This window comes from Anomaloglossus baeobatrachus, chromosome 4 (assembly GCF_048569485.1).
Source record: "Anomaloglossus baeobatrachus isolate aAnoBae1 chromosome 4, aAnoBae1.hap1, whole genome shotgun sequence".
Lineage (NCBI taxonomy): Eukaryota > Metazoa > Chordata > Amphibia > Anura > Aromobatidae > Anomaloglossus > Anomaloglossus baeobatrachus.
In genome coordinates, this window is record NC_134356.1 from 241551267 (window position 1) to 241571731 (window position 20465).

At 44.4% G+C, this 20465-nt stretch overlaps 1 protein-coding gene across 1 annotated transcript in view; it reads left to right on the forward strand.

Annotated features, from left to right (window-relative positions):
• Positions 1-20465, forward strand: part of LOC142303422 (protein phosphatase 1H) — a 295560-nt gene that overhangs the window by 233572 nt on the left and 41523 nt on the right. Inside the window, exons 7-8 of the mRNA XM_075344753.1 lie at positions 11887-11950; positions 18405-18512. Of these exons, the coding sequence (XP_075200868.1) occupies positions 11887-11950; positions 18405-18512 (172 nt within the window). The remainder of the gene's footprint in view (positions 1-11886; positions 11951-18404; positions 18513-20465) is intronic.

The following is a 20465-nucleotide window of genomic DNA, read 5'->3' on the forward strand; positions in this document are numbered from 1 at the left end:
CCATTAACCACTGTTGTAATACAATGATATTTTTAACATGTAACTTCGTTTATATCTGTAATCAATAAAACATTTGTATACTTTGAATATAATACTCCGTGTGTGTGTGTGTGTTTTTTGCACGCATTTTTCTAATAATCTTATTAGTGGAGTTCATTCTTTATCACCCTATCCATTATATAGAAAGGGAATAATCGACTAACAGATATGATTTTGCTTAATATGCTCCCCTTGTCTCAAATCTGTGGTTTTTTTTTGTATAATATAACAGTAGAAGTAGTAGTAGTAGTAGTCCTCTAGTGATGTGATCTGTTATGACAAAACAGTGATTTTTATCAAAACTGTACCAAGAAACCCAGTAAGTGAAACATTGCTAGAATCAAGGCCTCTGTGTCTACATCATGCTGCTGTCAAATTGAATAGCAAACAAGTAGTTACAGCTTCCCTTTAACTCAGGAAAAATAAGTGAATGCTCAGAAAATTATGAGGAAGGAAGTATGTTGTGCACCAATACTTGAGTTTATAGTCGATTGTCTCAATTTTTCGTAGTGAGTATAAACTTTTGTGTAATACCAAGAAGAATTTGGCAAGTCAGTAGTTCCAGTTGGTAAGTAATTGCTTGTTTTTTGTTTTTTTTTTTTTGTAAGAGAATATTATCTTAAAGGGGTTTTCCGGTCTTAGGTTTCGTGCGCACTGGAAAATGGAATTTTCTCTAGAAAAATCCGCAGGCATTGAAAGATTACTGCACCCGCGGTAAAAAAAACGCAGCAAACCGCACCCGAAAACCGCATGCGGTTTGCCGCAGTTTTATCGCGGTATTGTTTGCGGTATTGCCGCGGTTTTGCCGCGTGCGGGTTGGTACATGTGCTTTATTGCATTCAATGCAATAAAGCACATTGAAGAAAAAAAAGTCATTTCATTCTGAGATAGAGAAATAGACAGAAGAATAGATAGAGGGATAGATAGATAGACAGAGTCCCTGTGAGCACACGCTGCATTTCTCACGGTCGGTAGTGTGTTCACATTACCGGCCGTGGGAAATGCCCTGTGGTTACCTCTGCTGTCTCGCTGTGAGGCTGCATTCAGCGCTGTGTCAGTCGCGGCTGGATGCAAGCATCGCAGGACAAGGATTACGCCGGAGCTGTGTGTTTCGGAGGGGGTTAATAAACGGGTGAACCAGGAGCTTTTTTATGTTTTATTTAAAATAAAGGATTTTTCGGTGTGTGGTTGTTTTTTTTTCATTTTACTTACGGTTTGATCATGTCAGCTGTCACATAGACGCTGCCATGATCAAGCCTGGACTTAGTGGCGGCGATCCGCCGCCATTAACTCCTTACATTACCTTGATTGCCACCGCATCACGGCAACAAGAAGAGCCGGGGACACTCCGGTACTGTTGCATAATGCATGCGACAGTCCTGGGGCAGCTGCGGCTGATATTTTCGGCTGCGGGAGGGGGGAGGGAGGCGGGGGACATTAACCCTGCCCCTCGTCCTCCCCAGCCTGAGAATAGCGGGCCACCGCTGTGTGCTTGCCTCGACTGGAAGGTAAAAATACAGCGGAGCCCACGTGTTTTGTTTTCTATATTTCCGTTTGCTTTCTATGTGTATTCTATGTGTTCTGTGTCTGTGATGTCTGTGTGTGTCTGTGATGTGTGTATGTTTACTCTGCTCCGTTTCCTCTTCCTGTCATATTGACATCACTTCCCTGCAAACCGCAGGCAGCAATGTACATTACCGCAGGTAAACCGTGAAATACCGAAGGGAATAGCGCAGGAAAACGCAATGAACCGCACAGAATTTGATGCCTGCGTTATTCCCTGCGGGATTTCACGATTACATGGCAGTTAATGGAGTGAAATCACGCAGCGACGTGCGGAAAAGAAGTGACATGCAATTGTTTTTGCTGCGGGAATCCCGCAGCAAAACATGCAGCTGTCAAATTCCGCATAGTGCGCACAGCATTTTTTTTTTTTACATAGGTTTTGCTGGTGATTCACTGCAGAGATGTTATGAACATTTTCTGCAGCGAAACATGCTGCAAAACTGCAGGAAATCCGTGGGAAAAACCGGTAAGTGCACACAGGGCCTTAAGCTACAAGTCTACAGTCCCTTTACATGACTGCAGACTTGTAAATCTGCGAGTGGTGGTAATTTTCCAGTGCCGGGAGCAGGTGATCATGAGACCGCAAGTATGCGAATTCCATACTTCCGACCACATTCCGACTAAACTGTATCCGGCCTTACTCAATAGATTTGCTTTGAGCCGGATTCAGTCAAGTTGGCATGTGATTGCATACTTGCAGTCACACGCCACTCCTCCTGACAACAAAGAATCTTCACTGTGTTGTGCGCGTGAAGTGAGAATTCACAATTTTAAGAGCAGGCAACCCCTTTAAAATACCTTGTGAAATAGTAATGTTGGCTAATGGCCCATGAGTTAGCACTTTTGAAAGGAGTATGAGAGGGAGGTTCTGCGCAATATTGCGGAGAGCGAGTTGACGTGCATGTATTAAAGATAAGCAAATAACAGAGAAAAAAAAGATACAAAGAATATCAACACCTTAACAAATTAAAGTCTGTAGAGACTGTGTAGTAAAGTCCACAGTTTGGGGCTAAATTCTACTTTGTCCGAAGATAATTTTTTGTACTATTTTATTAATATCTTATAAACCTTAAGACATTTAATGTATAGTGTTAATTGTATTTGATAAAGCTGTAAGCTTAAAGGTTACTTAACATAGGCAATGCATGTGTGGTGACTGGGGTTTTGCATTCCTCAGTGCTATGCCATTGCTGAACTTCCTCCTGGGCTTGTTTTTTGTTCTGATATTTTACATTAAAAATAAAATATATCCCCCAGAGCTCAGTGTTTCCATCCACCTGGTTTATTCTCCACTTATCTTTTAATGCTTTGTAGAACAAAGTATTTCTTGATAGAGAGAAGGAGATTTACTCAAGGACAAGCAAACCCTGTAACCTTCAATGGAGACTGCTGCTTAAAAGTCAGCCCAAGGTTATGTAATTTATGAGCTTTTTAATGTTTGCTCCTCAGCATTTGTGAACTGTCATTTGAGAGCTGCTCTGATATTTTAGTGAGCAAAGATCCCGAGGTTAACTATTTAGCCTGATCATTCATATTTATGTACACTAATTTTATTGCGTACGTGTTAAAGTAAAACTAAAAAAATACATCATACAGCTGCACTCTAGAATGCGAACAATGAATAAGTGAGCTCTGGTATTGCATTACTGCTATAGGAATATTTGAAAAAAGAGATACTTGGCTTCTGTATTGGCCGATGCATGTGAGCCCGATAACCACGACAAGGTGATCTCTTATATATCGGGATCCTAACTTAAAATGCTGATATCTGGGTTAAAAACCTAACATGTCCAGGCAGAAATGATCGAGCTATAAAGGAGGATGGACACACCCTGGTTATATGGCCGAGTGCTCAGACAGAAATGCAATACAAATGTATCCTATAGCAGTAATGGAATACCAGAGTTCCCTTATTCAGTGTAGCATATTTTACCATTTTGAGTGCAAATGTATGTTTTTTTGTAGTTTATATTGTATTTTCAGCTGGCACCTGTTCATACCTATTGGAAGAGTAGGTTAGTGTTTTTGATATACATTCTAAAGTAAAAGTCAGCTCTTCTAATGAATGTGATGATGTCCCCTAAAGAATTCTATGGTATCTATAGACTGCTGTTTTTAAAAATAATAATAAAAAAATAGCACCACTTGTCTGTGCTGTATCTGTTATCCAAGGTCCGCCAGGGTACAGGCAGTTTAGAATTGCACCCTGTTCAACAAACAATGGAGAATCTAATATGATTGCTTTACAATCAATCAATATGTTGCTTTGATTAGTAATAGTTGTTACGAGAAACGTATAATGATTAGTGATGAGCAAGAGTGCTCACCACTGCTTGATACTTGGTATTTATTTGATATTGCAGTAATTGCATACCGCTGCTGCACCATAAAAAAACAAAACTAATTTTCAGGGCTACATACTGTCCTTTCTCTAAGAAAATTGCTGTTACCCGCTTTCAGTGTTGGGATAGCTGGAGGGATAGTTTTGCATTAGAGGCATATAGGCAAGGCTTATTGCCTTACAGTCCTTCTGTAGGTATACTGTTGCTGCAACAAAAATTAAAAGCCCTTTTCAGGGCTACATATTTCATTTTAATTATTAATACCGAAGGTTTACAAGCATATATTATATACCTAATTTGAAATTCACAAGGCTTGCGGTAAGGGACAGGGAAGGGGTTATGCTACTAGTAGTGCATGCCAAGACTGAGCCAGGTGAAACTGTGCCTGCTGTGGGAGCACAACTAACATGCTCATCCACAAGAACTTTGTCCTACTTTGCAGAGGGGCATGGGACACCACTGTTAAAGCCAGAACATTGAAAACAGTTGGTTGGTTGGATGGCAGACAATGCTTAAAGTATGTTTCCCAGAACCACCCTTTCTTCCACACGGTCCAGTCTCACTAGCCAAGAGTCTGGACCACATAGTCCTCACTCTAATCCTCACACCAGGACGAGTCCCAGGAGACAAGTAATCCCACATTTGTACACTCCGTGAAGCTCTTTACATTTCCATTTATGGACTCTGACTTCTCACCCTGTACAGTTCAAGAGGGACATGAGGAGAATGTGTGTAGTGATGCTCAAATATTTGAGCAGCCACAGCCAGAAGAAAACAATACTGGGGAATGGCAATTAGTGTCTCAAGGTAGATGACAATGACATCATTATTATCCATCCCCAAAGCGCCTACATGTTGCAAGTTCCCTGGCCAAGAATTAGGTGTTCCCCGGCCAAGGATTAGGTGTTCCCCAGTCTCAGTTTTTTAAAATAAAGTGTGGACAATAAAAGAACAGTCATTAGCAGGGCTGTGGAGTCTGAGTCGGAGCTCATTTTGGTGGAGTCGGCGTCGGAGTTGGAGTCGGTATAAAATGCACCGAATCCGACTCCTAAAATATATAATAAATTGGGGACAGGAGTGCAATGCAGAATGTGCTGAATATTTTACTAAATAATAACATTTAGTATAATGCTTATATTTAAGTGAAAAATGTATTGTAGTACAGTGTGAACATCAGACATTTAATTGTTTTTGATACAATAATCAAGATATTTGGATAGAACATAAAATATTTATTGGAATACAACTTTAGAACACAAACTAATAAATTGTAAATATGTAATACAGTGTATATACACACACAAGATATATATGTAATCTACTGTATATTACATAGTGTATTACATATTTACAATTTATTACAGTTTTTTGTGTTCTAAAGTTGTATTCAAATAAATATATTTTATGTTCTATCCAAATATCTTGATTATTGTATCATAAAAATTATTAAATGTCTGATGTTCACATACACATTCATGTACTACAATAAATTTTTCACCTAACTATAAGCAATATATGTAGGAGTCGGAGTCTGAGTCTGAGTCGGTGCAAGAGAATTTGAGGAGTCGGAGTCGAAGGTTTGGCTTACCGACTCCACAGCCCTGGTCATTAGCAACATGTGCCGTTCGAAGACCAGTTGAGGCCTGACCACCACCAGCATGCTCAAACGCGTCATTAAGGTACCCCACTAGGTAGGCTGAACGACCTGGGTCCACAATCAGTGTTTGTGGGTGACACCACTGCCTCTTCCCTTGTGCTACGTGCTTGACAATGCCCTGTCCAGGACACAGGTGCAGACACCTCCCACCATGCACCGATCGATGCACAATCGAAAGTACCATCAGCACTACAATACTTGGATCTGCCCTGGGCAGGTCAGATCAAAGTGTGCCTGTGCCATACCTCAGTACCGGCGAGTGTGTATGATGTACGACGCGTCATGCACTCCGGCTTCAGAAGAAGTAGAACAAAGATGGCCGAAAAAGGAAGAGCCGGTCCCAGAGAACGGCACCACCCATTTGACCAGTCTGCACCGGAGCGACCTCCTAGGTGAGCATTATAAAGTGTTCATGTTCTACACAGCAGCCTGGGCTCTTATTTACAGCATGTTAGAATGCTGTATATAAGAGCCCACTGGTGGTGGCCACAGCTTATAGGCCATAAATCTGGTGACAGGTTCTCTTTTTAATAGGATTGCCAGCAGAGCTCTCTGTATATTTAGTTCTATTGTATCTCTGCATAAGGTGTTAATAACATTTCAGGGATGGGGTGATGGGGATTGGTATGATTTTGTGTTGTGTAATAGGTTGTATGTATTTCGATAATGGATATGATTCTTTAGTTGGTAATTTTCTCTATGTATCTACATTATATTGATCCAAAGTCAGACATTGAACTGGCTTCATTAGTCATTAATGATACTTATTGATTCTAATTGTTGCTATTAATATTTTCATTGTGTTAAAGAAATGAAAAATTAAAGCTTTTAAATAAAAAAAACTGATGTCATGTGAATAGATCGAGACGTACGAAACTAATATCTGGATGAAAGATTGTCCTTTTTTTCCCTCCATTAAAAAACGGAAAAAAAAATCATCTCTGCTACCAGTATATCTGTTTTTGACATCCATTTTTATATAGCAGTAATATAAAAAAAATATTTCTTTTCCTGGAGGAAATGCAGACGATTTTTCATATGCTGATGTATACTTAGCCTAACATAGTATCATAGTATCATAGTTTTTAAGGTTGAAGGGAGACTCTAAGTCCATCTAGTTCAACCCGTAGCCTAACATGTTGATCCAGAGGAAGGCAAAAAAACCCCAATGTGGCAAACAAGTTCCAATGGGGAAAATATTTCCTTCCTGACTCCACATCCGGCAATCAGACTAGTTCCCTGGATCAATACCCTGTCATAAAATCTAATATACATAACTGGTAATATTACATTTTTCAAGAAAGGCGTCCAGGCTCTGCTTAAATGTTAGTAGTGAATCACTCATTACAACATCATGCGGCAGAGTTCCATAGTCTCACTGCTCGTACAGTAAAGAATCCTCGTCTGTGATTATGATTAAACCTTCTTTCCTCAAGACGTAGCAGATGCCCCCGTGTTCCAGTCGCAGGCCTAGGTGTAAAAAGATCTTTGGAAAGGTCTCTGTACTGTCCCCTCATATATTTATACATTGTGATTAGATCCCCCACTAAGCCTTCGTTTTTCCAAACTAAATAACCCCAAGTTTAATAACCTGTCTTGGTATTGCAGCCCACCCATTCCTCTAATAATCTTGGTCGCTCTTCTCTGCACCCTCTCCAGTTCAGCTATGTCCTTCTTATATATCGGTGACCAGAATTGTACACAGTATTCTAAGTGCGGTCGCACTAGTGACTTGTACAGAGGTAGAACTATATTTTTTTCATGAACACTTATACCTCTTTTAATACATCCCATTATTTTATTAGCCCTGGCAGCAGTTGCCTGACACTGTCCACTAAAGTGAATTTTACCATCCACCCATACACCCAAGTCTTTTTCTGTGTCTGTTTTACCCAGTGTTCTACAATTAAGTACATAATCATAAATGTTTTTTCCTCTACCCAAGTGCATGACCTTACATTTATCTACATTAAACTTCAATTGCCACTTCTCAGCCCAATCCTCCAATTTACATAAATCTCCCTGTAATATAAAATTATCCTCCTCTGTATTGATTACCCTGCAGAGTTTAGTATCATCTGCAAATATTGAAATTCTACTCCGCATGCCCCCAACAAGGTCATTTATAAATATGTTGAAAAGAAGCGGGCCCAATACTGACCCCTGTGGTACCCCACTATGAACTGAGACCCAGTCCGAGTACGTACCATTAAAAACCACCCTTTGTTTCCTATCACTGAGCCAGTTTTTAGCCCAGTTACACATATTTTCCCCTATCTCCATTATTCTCATTTTATGTACCAACCTTTTGTGTGGCACCGTATCAAAAGCTTTTGAAAAGTCCATATACACAACATCCACTGCATTTCCCTGGTCCAGGCTTGAACTTACCTCTTCATAGAAGCTGATCAAATTAGTTTGACAGGATCGATCCCTCATAAACCCATGTTGATACTCTGTCATAAGGTTATTTTTCTTGAGATACTCCAGTATAGCATCTCTCAAGAAACCCTCAAGGATTTTACCAACCGTAGAGGTTAAACTTACCGGCCTATAATTTCCCGGCTCAGTTTTTGTCCCCTTTTTGAATATTGGCACCACATTTGCTATGTGCCAGTCCTGCGGTACCGACCCTGTTATTAAGGAATCTGGAATAACATGGACTCCTTGGATTTGTTTGGGGCATGACTATTTTTGCATGGTGTTGTTGTCTCTGCTTCTCTTTCTGCATGTGTGTGTATTTATAATATACAGAGAGGCAAACAGATATATACAGTACAACCGTTCACATCACCTGTAAGCAAAAACATTGTGTTACCTGTGGGAAGGAAAAAACAAGCTGATGAAACAGTCTTGCGAGCAGAAAAGATGTAAGCTTTCACATTCTGCTTCTCAGCTAGAATGGATATACCATGAAAGTCTAGAACAGTGTATCCCAAACTCCAGTCCTCATGGCCCCCAACAAGTCATGTTTTCAGGATTTCCTTACTATTGAACAGGTGATGGAATCATTATCCAGGCATCACCTGTGCTATATTAAGGAAATCCTGAAAACATGACCTGTTGGGGGTCGTGAGGACTGGAGTTTGGGAACCATTGGTCTAGAACAGGGGTGGGGAACCTCCGGCCCGCGGGCTGCATGCGGCCTGCCATGACCTTTTATGTGGCCCCCGGGCAGATTCCCGGGGGAGGCAGTGCTCGTGCGGTCACTGCGGTCTTGCTGCCGCCGGCCCTCTTAATCCACACATTGCTGTTTGTGCTGCAATGTGTTCTCCCGTCGGCCAGTGCCAATTGTGGGCGGGTCTACAGCAGCCTCAGCTTCCAGCCTTGTGTGTCCGCCCCCTGCCCTCCGGAGATCAGTGCCTGCCTTCTCCTTCTGATGCAGTGTGTCCGGCTCCTGCACTCCGGTGATGTGAGTGCAATGCTGCTGTGAGTCCAGCGCCGACCCTCTGCTGCTATGTGCCCTGCCCAATGCTTTGTGCCTCCCCACACCAGTTCTGTAAACCTTCTCCCCCAGAGTTGCATGAAACTCTCAGCGCAGTGTGCCCCCCAATGTCCTGTGTGCACCCCTCCCCCAGTCCTGTGTGCAGCCCCCCAATGTCCTGTGTGCACCCCTCCCCCAGTCCTGTGTGCAGCCCATCACCCAGTAGTCCTGTTTGCATCCCCCCAAACCTGTGTGCACCCCTCCCCCAGTCCTGTGTGCAGCCCCCCAATGTCCTGTGTGCACCCCCACACAATCCTATGTGCAGCCCATCACCCAGTCCTGTGTGCACCCCCCCCAGTCCTGTGTGCACTACCCCAGTCCTGTGTGCACCCCCCCAGTCCTGTGTGCACCCCCCCAGTCCTGTGTGCACCCCCCCAGTCCTGTGTGCACCCCCCAGTCCTGTGTGCACCCCCCCAGTCCTGTGTGCAGCCCCCCCCAGTCCTGTGTGCAGCCCCCCCAGTCCTGTGTGCAGCCCCCCCCAGTCCTGTGTGCAGCCCCCCCCCAGTCCTGTGTGCAGCCCCCCCCAGTCCTGTGTGCAGCCCCCCCCAGTCCTGTGTGCAGCCCCCCCAGTCCTGTGTGCAGCCCCCCCCAGTCCTGTGTGCAGCCCCCCCCCAGTCCTGTGTGCAGCCCCCCCCAGTCCTGTGTGCAGCCCCCCCCAGTCCTGTGTGCAGCCCCCCCCAGTCCTGTGTGCAGCCCCCCCCGTCCTGTGTGCAGCCCCCCCAGTCCTATGTGCAGCCCCCCCCCCAGTCTTGTGTGCAGCCCCCCCCCCAGTCTTGTGTGCAGCCCCCGCCAGTCTTGTGTGCACCCCGCCAGTCTTGTGTGCAGCCCCCCAGTCTTGTGTGCACCCCCCCAGTCCTGTGTGCACCCCCCAGTCCTGTGTGCACCCCCCCCAGTCCTGTGTGCACCCCCCCCCAGTCCTGTGTGCACCCCCCCAGTCCTGTGTGCAGCCCCCCAATGTCCTGTGTGCACCCCTCCCCCAGTCCTGTGTGCAGCCCATCACCCAGTAGTCCTGTTTGCATCCCCCCAAACCTGTGTGCACCCCTCCCCCAGTCCTGTGTGCAGCCCCCCAATGTCCTGTGTGCACCCCCACACAATCTTATGTGCAGCCCATCACCCAGTCCTGTGTGCACCCCCCCCAGTCCTGTGTGCACCCCCCCAGTCCTGTGTGCACCCCCCCAGTCCTGTGTGCACCCCCCCAGTCCTGTGTGTACCCCCCAGCCCTGTGCAACCCCCAGTCCTGTGTGCAACCCCCAGTCCTGTGTGCACCCCCCCCAGTCCTGTGTACCCCCCAGTCCTGTGTACCCCCCAGTCCTGTGTACCCCCCAGTCCTGTGTACCCCCCAGTCCTGTGTACCCCCCAGTCCTGTGCATCCCCCCAGTCCTGTGCGCACCCCCCAGTCCTGTGTGCACCCCCCAGTCCTGTGTGCACCCCCCAGTCCTGTGTGCACCCCCCAGTCCTGTGTGCACCCCCCAGTCCTGTGTGCACCCCCCAGTCCTGTGTGCACCCCCCAGTCCTGTGTGCACCCCCCAGTCCTGTGTGCACCCCCCAGTCCTGTGTGCACCCCCCAGTCCTGTGTGCACCCCCCAGTCCTGTGCACCCCCCAGTCCTGTGCACCCCCCAGTCCTGTGCACCCCCCAGTCCTGTGTGCAGCCCCCCCCAGTCCTGTGTGCAGCCCCCCCAGTCCTGTGTGCAGCCCCCCCAGTCCTGTGTGCAGCCCCCCCCGTCCTGTGTGCAGCCCCCCCCAGTCCTGTGTGCAGCCCCCCCCAGTCCTGTGTGCAGCCCCCCCCAGTCCTGTGTGCAGCCCCCCCCAGTCCTGTGTGCAGCCCCCCCCAGTCCTGTGTGCAGCCCCCCAGTCTTGTGTGCAGCCCCCCCAGTCTTGTGTGCAGCCCCCCCAGTCTTGTGTGCACCCCGCCAGTCTTGTGTGCACCCCGCCAGTCTTGTGTGCAGCCCCCGCCAGTCTTGTGTGCAGCCCCCGCCAGTCCTGTGTTCACCCCCCCAGTCCTGTGTTCACCCCCCCAGTCCTGTGTTCACCCCCCCAGTCCTGTGTTCACCCCCCCAGTCCTGTGTTCACCCCCCCCCAGTCCTGTGTTCACCCCCCCAGTCCTGTGTGCAGCCCCCCAGTCGTGTGCAGCCCCCCAGTTCTGTGTGCAGCCCCCCCAGTTCTGTGTGCAGCCCCCCGTCCTGTGTGCAGCCCCCCCGTCCTGTGTGCAGCCCCCCCAGTGATGTCTGTGCCTCCCCCCCCCAGTGATGTCTGTGCCTCCCCCCCAGTGATGTCTGTGCCTCTCCCCCAGTGATGTCTGTGCCTCTCCCCCAGTGATGTCTGTGCCTCTCCCCCAGTGATGTCTGTGCCTCCCCCCCAGTGGTGTCTGTGCCTCCCCCCCAGTGGTGTCTGTGCCTCCCCCCCAGTGGTGTCTGTGCCTTCCCCCCAGTGGTGTCTGTGCCTCCCCCCAGTGGTGTCTGTGCCTCCCTCCAGTGGTGTCTGTGCCCCCAGCCCCTCCAGTGGTGTCTGTGCCCCCAGCCCCTCCAGTGGTGTCTGTGCCCCCAGCCCTGCGTGTGGTGTCTGTGCCCCCAGCCCCATGCCCCCAGTTAATTAATTGCTTCACCCAATATAGCAGGGTCATTTAAACATTGATAATTTTGTGCGGCCCCCGAAGGTTGGTAGAAATTTCCAAATGGCCCCCGACAGAAAAAAGGTTCCCCACCCCTGGTCTAGAAGGACAGTAGTAGGACTGTTGACCGCTTTCTTTTAATTAACTGGTTAACAATTAAAACCATAATTAACACATTGCTTTCTATAGGGCCTACAAGACAATTGAGGAGGAAGATTTAAAGTTTCCTTTAATATATGGAGAAGGAAAAAAGGTAATGAATATATCATGTTTTTTGTAGAATCAACTGACTGCATGCTGAACCCTAAGCATCCTCACATTTCCCCTCTTCTGTTAGGACCTGTTCAGATCACATAAATGGCCTCTGAGGTATATGCCAGGGAGAAGTTTCCAACTTTTACCTACAGTGGTTACAATACAGTGACATGCACCTCCTATAGGACCCCATGTTGTTTTGGGGTTTTTTTGGGGGTGGGGGGGGGGTTTCTTCTTGCAGTATACTGAACTTTATCTTGTATGTAGGGGGCATTTTCTGGCACACATTAAACGGAAGCCAGTAACATGATGTAGACCTTGCTTTATGAAATTGAGACTTCAAGCTGTAGGATAAACTAGTACATAATGTTAAAAGTATTATTCCACCCCATGATCTTTTATTTCTAGGGCTCTAATTCCATGTGCAGACTTTGAGCATTTGAGGTTTTTTTACCTCAGTATATGTAAGGCTATGTTCACACTTCATCTTTTACTGGGGTTTTTTGTGCATTTTTGAGGTCACAAAGATGCCCCTAAATGCATGCATTTCCTTCCCCCAGCAAAGTCTGAGATTTCTATTTTGCTGTCCACACCGGGCATTTTTTTGGCTGTGTTTTTGAAGATGAAGCATGTCAATTCTTTTTGTGTTTTTTGAGCCTTCTAGTCAATAGATTTGAATTAAAAAAACGCATGGGCAAAATGTGGTAAAACGTATGCGTTTTTTGATGAGTTTTTGCAGCAGGTGTGTTTTTTGGGGCCAAAAATGCTGCATCTGTGGTTAAAAAAAAGATGCAGTGTGTAAACATAGCCTAAGCCAAAATTTAGAGTGAAACAATTAGAGGAAAAGTATAATAAAAACACGGGCACGACTTCTGTATTTATTACCCACTCCTGGTTTTGCTTACAAATGCTGAGGTAAAAACTCACCAAATACCAACGTGTGAATGTGGTCTTACAAATACTGAGGTAAAAAACTCCCCAAATACTCAATATGTGCACGTGGCCTTACAAATACTGAGGTAAAAACCTCACCAAATACCAACGTGTGAATGTGGTCTTACAAATACTGAGGTAAAAAACTCCCCAAATACTCAATATGTGCACGTGGCCTTTAAAGAAATGTATTTTATGCTCACTCCTAATTTTGGCTTACAAATACTGAAGTAAAAAACTCCCCAAATAATAAGCACATGTGGCCTAAGGGTGCATGCCCACGATCAGTCTTCACAATGTTTTGGGCACAGCATGTCTGTGCTTGTTTTTCCCACAGCAAAAACTGAATTGCGGTGCGGTTTTCTGGGCCGCAGCATATCAATTATTTGCTGTGGACATGCAAGCAAGGGAGAACACAGCAAGAGATTGCAACTGCCCGAGTCCGAATTATGGGCACAAGCAGCTGCGGTCTCTTGCGGAGGAGACTCGTGGCCCCGCAGGTCAGGACCTGCTGCGTCCAGGACACTGTCAGTCCTGATCTTGGCACATACCCTAACAGATTTCTGCCAAATAACCATTTAAATTCTTATCAGAGTAAAGTCTTGATATACAAATATGTTTAATAAAAGATAAAGCCACGTTCTTGAACAGTGTGGTACTGTTCTGTGCTGTTAAGAAATTATGACACACTACAATGTATATAGTTCTCTGTTGTTCTATAAGAGATTAAAATATTGCGTTATCAGATTACAGCTTCTAGCTGCCATTATATAAAGCTCTATGTTGACCTAGATAGTTTCTTAAGAAATCAAAAAGTATATTCTGCTCTTTATATGAAAGACTATTAACAGTCATCCTCTGCCTATGCTTTCTTGAGTAACAAATTAGACTACTGGCATGGTTGCACCAGTGGCCCGAACTATGCATATTCCAACGCTACAGATAGCTTTGCTTCTAGCATCTGAGCAGCATTGGTGCACTGGAGATGGCTGGATTGAGTGATCTGGCCAACTTCAGAGCAAATAGATTGTAAGCTCTGCACGCCTTACCTAAGAGACTGGCCGCCTCTGATAAACAGACAGCAAAGTGACCATAAGCTAAGCAGCAGCTGTAACATTAAAAATCCCTCCGTTCTTGAAAAGAAAGAAGGTAAATTGCAAAGTTGCTTACTTTTGCGAGAACTTTGCAATATTACCCATTGAAAGCACCACTCCACCGTGGTGGTGTGTGTTGTTTTTTTTTTTTTTTTGCTTTGTTTTTTTTTTTATTTTAACACTGGAGTGGTAATTTAAATCGAAGTCCCCTGCCCCTAGTCTTAAGCTGGGTTCACACTAAGCGACAGCGACAACGACGTCGCTGTTACGTCACCATTTTCTGTGACGTAACAGCGACCTTGTAAGTCGCTGTTATGATCGCTGCTTAGCTGTCAAACACAGCGACGCAGCAGTGATCATAACGTCGCTGTGCTACATGTGCAGAGAGCAGGGAGCCGCGCTTAGCGCTGGCTCCTTGCTCTCCTAGGTACAGTACACATCGGGTTAATTAACCCGATGTGTACTGCAGCTACATGTCACAGTGCAGAGAGCAGGGAGCCGCGCACACTGCTTAGCGCTGGCTCCTTGCTCTCCTTGCTACAGTACACATCGGGTTAATTACCCGATGTGTACTGCAGCCACATTTGCACAGAGCAGGAGCCGGCACTGGCAGCAAGGGCGGAGGCTGGTAACGAAGGTAAATATTGGGTAACCAGGGAAAGGTCTTCCCTTGGTTACCTGATGTTTACGCTGGTTACAGCTTACCGCAGCTGCCAGACGCCGGCTCCTGCTCCCTGCTCGCTTCATTTCGTCGCTCTCTCGCTGTCACACACAGCGATGTGTGTGTCACAGCGGGAGAGTGACGACCAAAAAATGAAGCTGGACATTCAGCAACGACCGGCAACCTCACAGCAGGGGCCAGGTCGTTGCTGGATGTCACACACAGCGACAGCGACGGGACGTCGCTGCAACGTCACAGAAAATGGTGACGTAGCAGTGACGTCGTTGTCGCTGTGTGTGACACCAGCTTTATACTCTCCCTTTGGCATCTTCATCTGTTATCAGCGTTGAACCCGTCAATCTTCATCAGTTTGTGACCCACCAGCTACTCCAGTGTTTCATGGAGCAAGCTGGAGGTCACAAATCAATAAAAGTCTGAGAGACTCGTTTAGGCTCTCATAGACTAGTACAGAGAAATTGTGATGTAACTTTATGGTGCTTTATGAAAATGTAGGCGAGAACACTCCCTTAAACACACTACTCATGGCAGTGTAAAACTGACGTGTCTAATGCATTGCAATGCATGAGTATTGCATGTTATTAGAACAGAGATCAGCCTGAGTGTTTTCATAGGAAAATGAAGTAAAAAAAAAAAAACAAATCTTGGAGATAGTGTTTAACCACTAAAAATACATTTTTTATTTTTATTTTTTTTTTTTTTTGTGGGCGAACAAAAAACAATACACATTTGTTTAACAGATACAGATAAATTTAAGAAGTTGAGAAAAAAAAATTTCCATCATAGCAGTGGACAAGAAGTGGACTACAACGTGCCCAAACTCTTATGTAAATAATTTGTCAGTAGTAATATCTTTTTACATGAAAAGCTCTGTTTGACAGAAATGTAAAAGTTACAGTTCTCAAAATTTAGTCTTGAAAAAGCAAATTACTTTTTGGGAAAAAAAAATTGTGGTGTACAAAAATAGCAAAACATTTAAAAAAACCAAACCTATACAAATCTGGTATCATTGTCCTCGTACTCAATCGAAGACTGGGGTTTTTATTGGCAGTAGCTTTAAATAGTGCCCTCACACCTTTTAGTATTAAATTAATGTACAGGTACACAAATACCTATGTGACCAATATATAGACTTAAATATAGACTTTGTCAGCACACTGCAATTAGTGACTGCATAAATTCCACTTTATTATAAAAGTACCTCACATTTTTTACATGTATGACAATGTAAAGTCCATCCAACCACGCCAAAGTGTACCTCGTACGGATACCACATTGGTGCATGGAGAGGTAAATTAAAAGATGTTTGGTCCATCCATTGAGGTTGGTGTCTTCTGGATGGTTTATACACGATTTCATCAAAAAATAATATTTTTTACATTAATAGTGGAATCCATGTAATGTATTCATATAGGTAATAACTAATGCTATTTTATCACTTTTACTGCCCAGTGAATGGCATAAAAAATAAAAACAATTTGTGAATTGCTGTTTTTGTTCATTCTGCCTCCCAAAATTCAGAAAAAGCTTGGTTCACATTTATCCTCTGTCCTACTATTGTGCATCTCTTGCGTCTTAAGGGTGCTTTACACGCTGCGACATGGCTAGCGATCTCATTAGCGATGTAACACGCCAGATCGCACATACAATTTGCCGAGATTGCACATGTGACCGGCGCTACAAAAATGACCTATGTGCGATCTCTGCAAATCTTATCTGGGATCTGGCGTGTCACATCGCTAACGAGATCGCTAGCGATGTCGCAGCGTGTAAAGCACCCTTTACACCACTGCTAGAGAGATCAGACCGAGTACTGAGTAACTCTACCTGCCTCATTTTAGTGAATGGTTCTGTCAGTGGTCCTGCCTGAATCATGTTTGTAGATAAAGACAGAAATTCTGATGTAAGTGCTCAGCATAAAGCACAGGATAAATGTGAACTTAACAGACTCCAGAACATAAAAAAAAAATCTTTATGTACCACTCACCTTCTGACAATCTTCACTGTTTGATGCCCACTGTCTAGTCCTCTGGAGCTCTTCTTTCTGCTGACATGCAGCATATCTCCTGCACCATCACTTTAGGATGAGACTTCCAGGCACAACCAGACTTCAGACATTCCTGCATGCCGTGGCCCACATTTTGTCTGTATGTAGTGACCTCTTGCGGTTTGGTAGAGCACGTAATCCTATCTTAGGTTGGACTCACACGAACGTATAAAAAAAAGGTCACATTCTCATCCAGGAGAGTAGGACAATTTTTTCTCACTTGTCATCAGTGTGCTCTGTGTGCAATCCTTTTTTTTTCATCAGCTATTAGTCATTTACAGTCCCATTTACAGTGTTCTGTGCTACATGATAGTAATGTATCCATAAAAATGGACATCACTAGGATGGTCCGTGTGGCGTCTGTTTTTTTTTCTCGCACCCATTGACTTGTATTGGCGAGTCTTGGACGATTTCGGCAGCAAATTGCAGCATGTTGCGACTTTTCTGTCATCCAGAATCTGGATGAGAAAAAGGCTGACCATCTGCTCTCCCTCATTGAATAACATTGGTCCGAGTCAATGAGATATTTTCTCGCATTGCACTCGTCCGATTCATATTCTCATGTGAGCGTACCGTCAGAGTGAAAATAATAGAGATGGATCATAGCAACAAAAATAGCTGCTGATGACCAGACTACACAGCAAGCAGTGGAGGGGGCCAGAAAGGTGAGCGGTGATCTATTAAGTTTGTTTTTGTTTTGTTTTGTTTGTTTCTTTTGCTTGCCCTCTATGATTTATTAAAAAGGCCGCCATTTTGCCTAATTTGTGGAGCGCAAATTACACACCCATCCATATGCTGGAGAATACAGATTTTCTTTTTTGTAAAATTTGAGTAGAACTCAATTCCACTCAAATATGCCCATCTCTGTCAATCATTTGACAGTAGCACTGTCTGCATGTGTCAGTCGAAGCCAATGATTGGCTATAGCTATAATTTCTGAGCAGTTGGAACATCAACATTGGAGCATGTCTAACTAGTGGATGGGCAAACATGCTCGCCACTGCTCGTTACACAATAGAGCCCTAAAGCATGCGAGTTTGAAAATGCTGTAACTTCCCATTGACTTACATTATGCTCGTCACTTGAGTTTGACGAGCATAATGTACTGTGTGTAATTGTGTACATATGCTAATCACTGCTGTTATGTGTTTGCACGATTCACACAGTGCAAAATTATGGGAACGCTGCATTGTATGCTAACCATTATATTTAAACTCCTTCTCCCTATTTTTTGGTCACTAACCAGGGATGAGTGAGGTTGTAAAGTCCTCCCTTATTATACCTTGTATGATGAATTGTATGTTTTTATCAGTAATTTAAATATTTGTTGTCAATAAATTTCATACTTTTTCATGAAATCAGTACTCCATTAGTGTTTTTTTAACACTGTTTTCTATGCTCGTCACTTGAGTAGCATCCATGCAACCCAATGCTCCATCGATTAACGAGCAGTGGCAAGCATGTTCACCCAACACTACATCCAACCCATGGACTTAACGGAGCATTGAGTGTTTTACGGAGTATGTGTAAGTAAGTGTGCACACAGCCCATGGTTTTCATATTTATATTTGATGACACAGATGTTATAGGTTAAACACTTTAGCTCAGCAACTTTTTATGCTTGTCAGGAGTATAAAATATATCTACCAGCAATTCCTTCTATTAAATGCATTTTATACATTTTTCTTTTTTAATGCAGGCCCGCGTTATGGCGACAATTGGTGTAACCAGAGGACTTGGTGATCATGATCTGAAAGTCCACGATTCGAATATTTATATTAAACCATTTTTGTCTTCAATTCCTGAGGTGAGTGCACTTTGAATGGTATCTAAGATAAGGAAAGAGAAATTATAATCTTCAACACAAAATATTTTGTGGTGTTTATGTAATGCATATGTAAAGAAAAATCACAGTACTATGGGGAATGTGACGAGTTTAAGAATTTACGTCTAGTACCACACGTTTTGGAAGTATAACGTCTGCACACTCCGTATTAGAGTTACACATTTTTCCTTAATTTAAATTTGAATTGGACACATCTTCGTGTAAGGGCACGTGCACATGGCCATATTTTCAGTCCAAGTGCAAAGCGAAAAAACATTGGATTGCATTTGGACAAATATTATGTAAAGGGGCTGTGCACATGTCCAATTTTATTTTCCTTGGACCCAACTGCGGGCCCAAGTTTTATCCAATATTCTGATCGCACTCTGCCGTATAAATCAATGAGTCCATGGAAACCATCAAACTGAACTCTAACATCTGAGTGTAGTCCAATTTCCACACACTAACACAACATAAGAGGAAAAAATTCTTTATCTTCTATATTTTCCTCATCTGATAGAATCTGATCATGCTCTGCTCTCGCCTGCTAATCCTACCCTCATCAGAATTTATGCAAAATAAACCCAAATCTCACTGATGGGAGAATATACGGTTGTCTGCCCTTCACCTAAAGTGTAATTTCTGGTGAATTTGTAGCAGAATCTCTCCCTCCTCCCCATCCCTATCCCATCTCCATAGATTTTGTATGAGCAGCAACTGTCATCGCATTAATCAGAGAGGTAAAAATCTGTGTTCACTGAAGACAAAAATGTATTTTTGGTTGTGACCAATCTCTTGTACATGTTGTAAGTCATTTCTACATATTTAAAGTCCATTTTGTCATTTCTTGTTACATACAATTACACATTGCACTAAGTATAGCTAGAACAAAATTTCTACAAGTGTGTACAGTGCCTACAAGTAGTATTCAACCCCCTGCAGATTTAGCAGGTTTACACATTCGGAATTAACTTGGCATTGTGACATTTGGACTGTAGATCAGCCTGGAAGTGTGAAATGCACTGCAGGAAAAAAGAATGTGATTTCTTTTTTTTTTCTTTTTTTTTTTTTTAAATTGAGAAAAGTTTATTCAGAGGGTCATTTATTATTCAACCCCTCAATCCACCAGAATTCTGTTTTGTTCCCCTAAAGTATTAAGAAGTATTTCAGGCACAAAGAACAATGAGCTTCACATGTTTGGATTAATTATATCTTTTTCCAGCCTTTTCTGACTAATTAAGACCCTCCTCAAACTTGTGAACAGCACTCATACATGGTCAACATGGGAAAGACAAAGGAGCATTCCAAGGCCATCAGAGACAAGATCGTGGAGGGTCACAAGGCTGGCAAGGGGTACAAAACCCTTTCCAAGGAGTTGGGCCTACCGGTCTCCACTGTTGGGAGCATCATCCGGAAGTGGAAGGCTTATGGAACTACTGTTAGCCTTCCACGGCCTGGACAGTCTTTGAAAGTTTCCTCCCGTGCCGAGGCCAGGCTTGTCCGAAGAGTCAAGGCTAACCCAAGGACAACAAGGAAGGAGCTCCGGGAAGATCTCATGGCATTGGGGACATTGGTTTCAGTCAATACCATAAGTAACGTACTCCACCGCAATGGTCTCCGTTCCAGACGAGCCCGTAAGGTACCTTTACTTTCAAAGCGTCATGTCAAGGCTCGTCTACAGTTTGCTCATGATCACTTGGAGGACTCTGAGACAGACTGGTTCAAGGTTCTCTGGTCTGATGAGACCAAGATCGAGATCTTTGGTGCCAACCACACACGTGACGTTTGGAGACTGGATGGCACTGCATACGACCCCAAGAATACCATCCCTACAGTCAAGCATCATGCTGTGGGGCTGTTTCTCAGCCAAGGGGCCTGGCCATCTGGTCCGCATCCATGGGAAGATGGATAGCATGGCCTACCTGGAGAATTTGG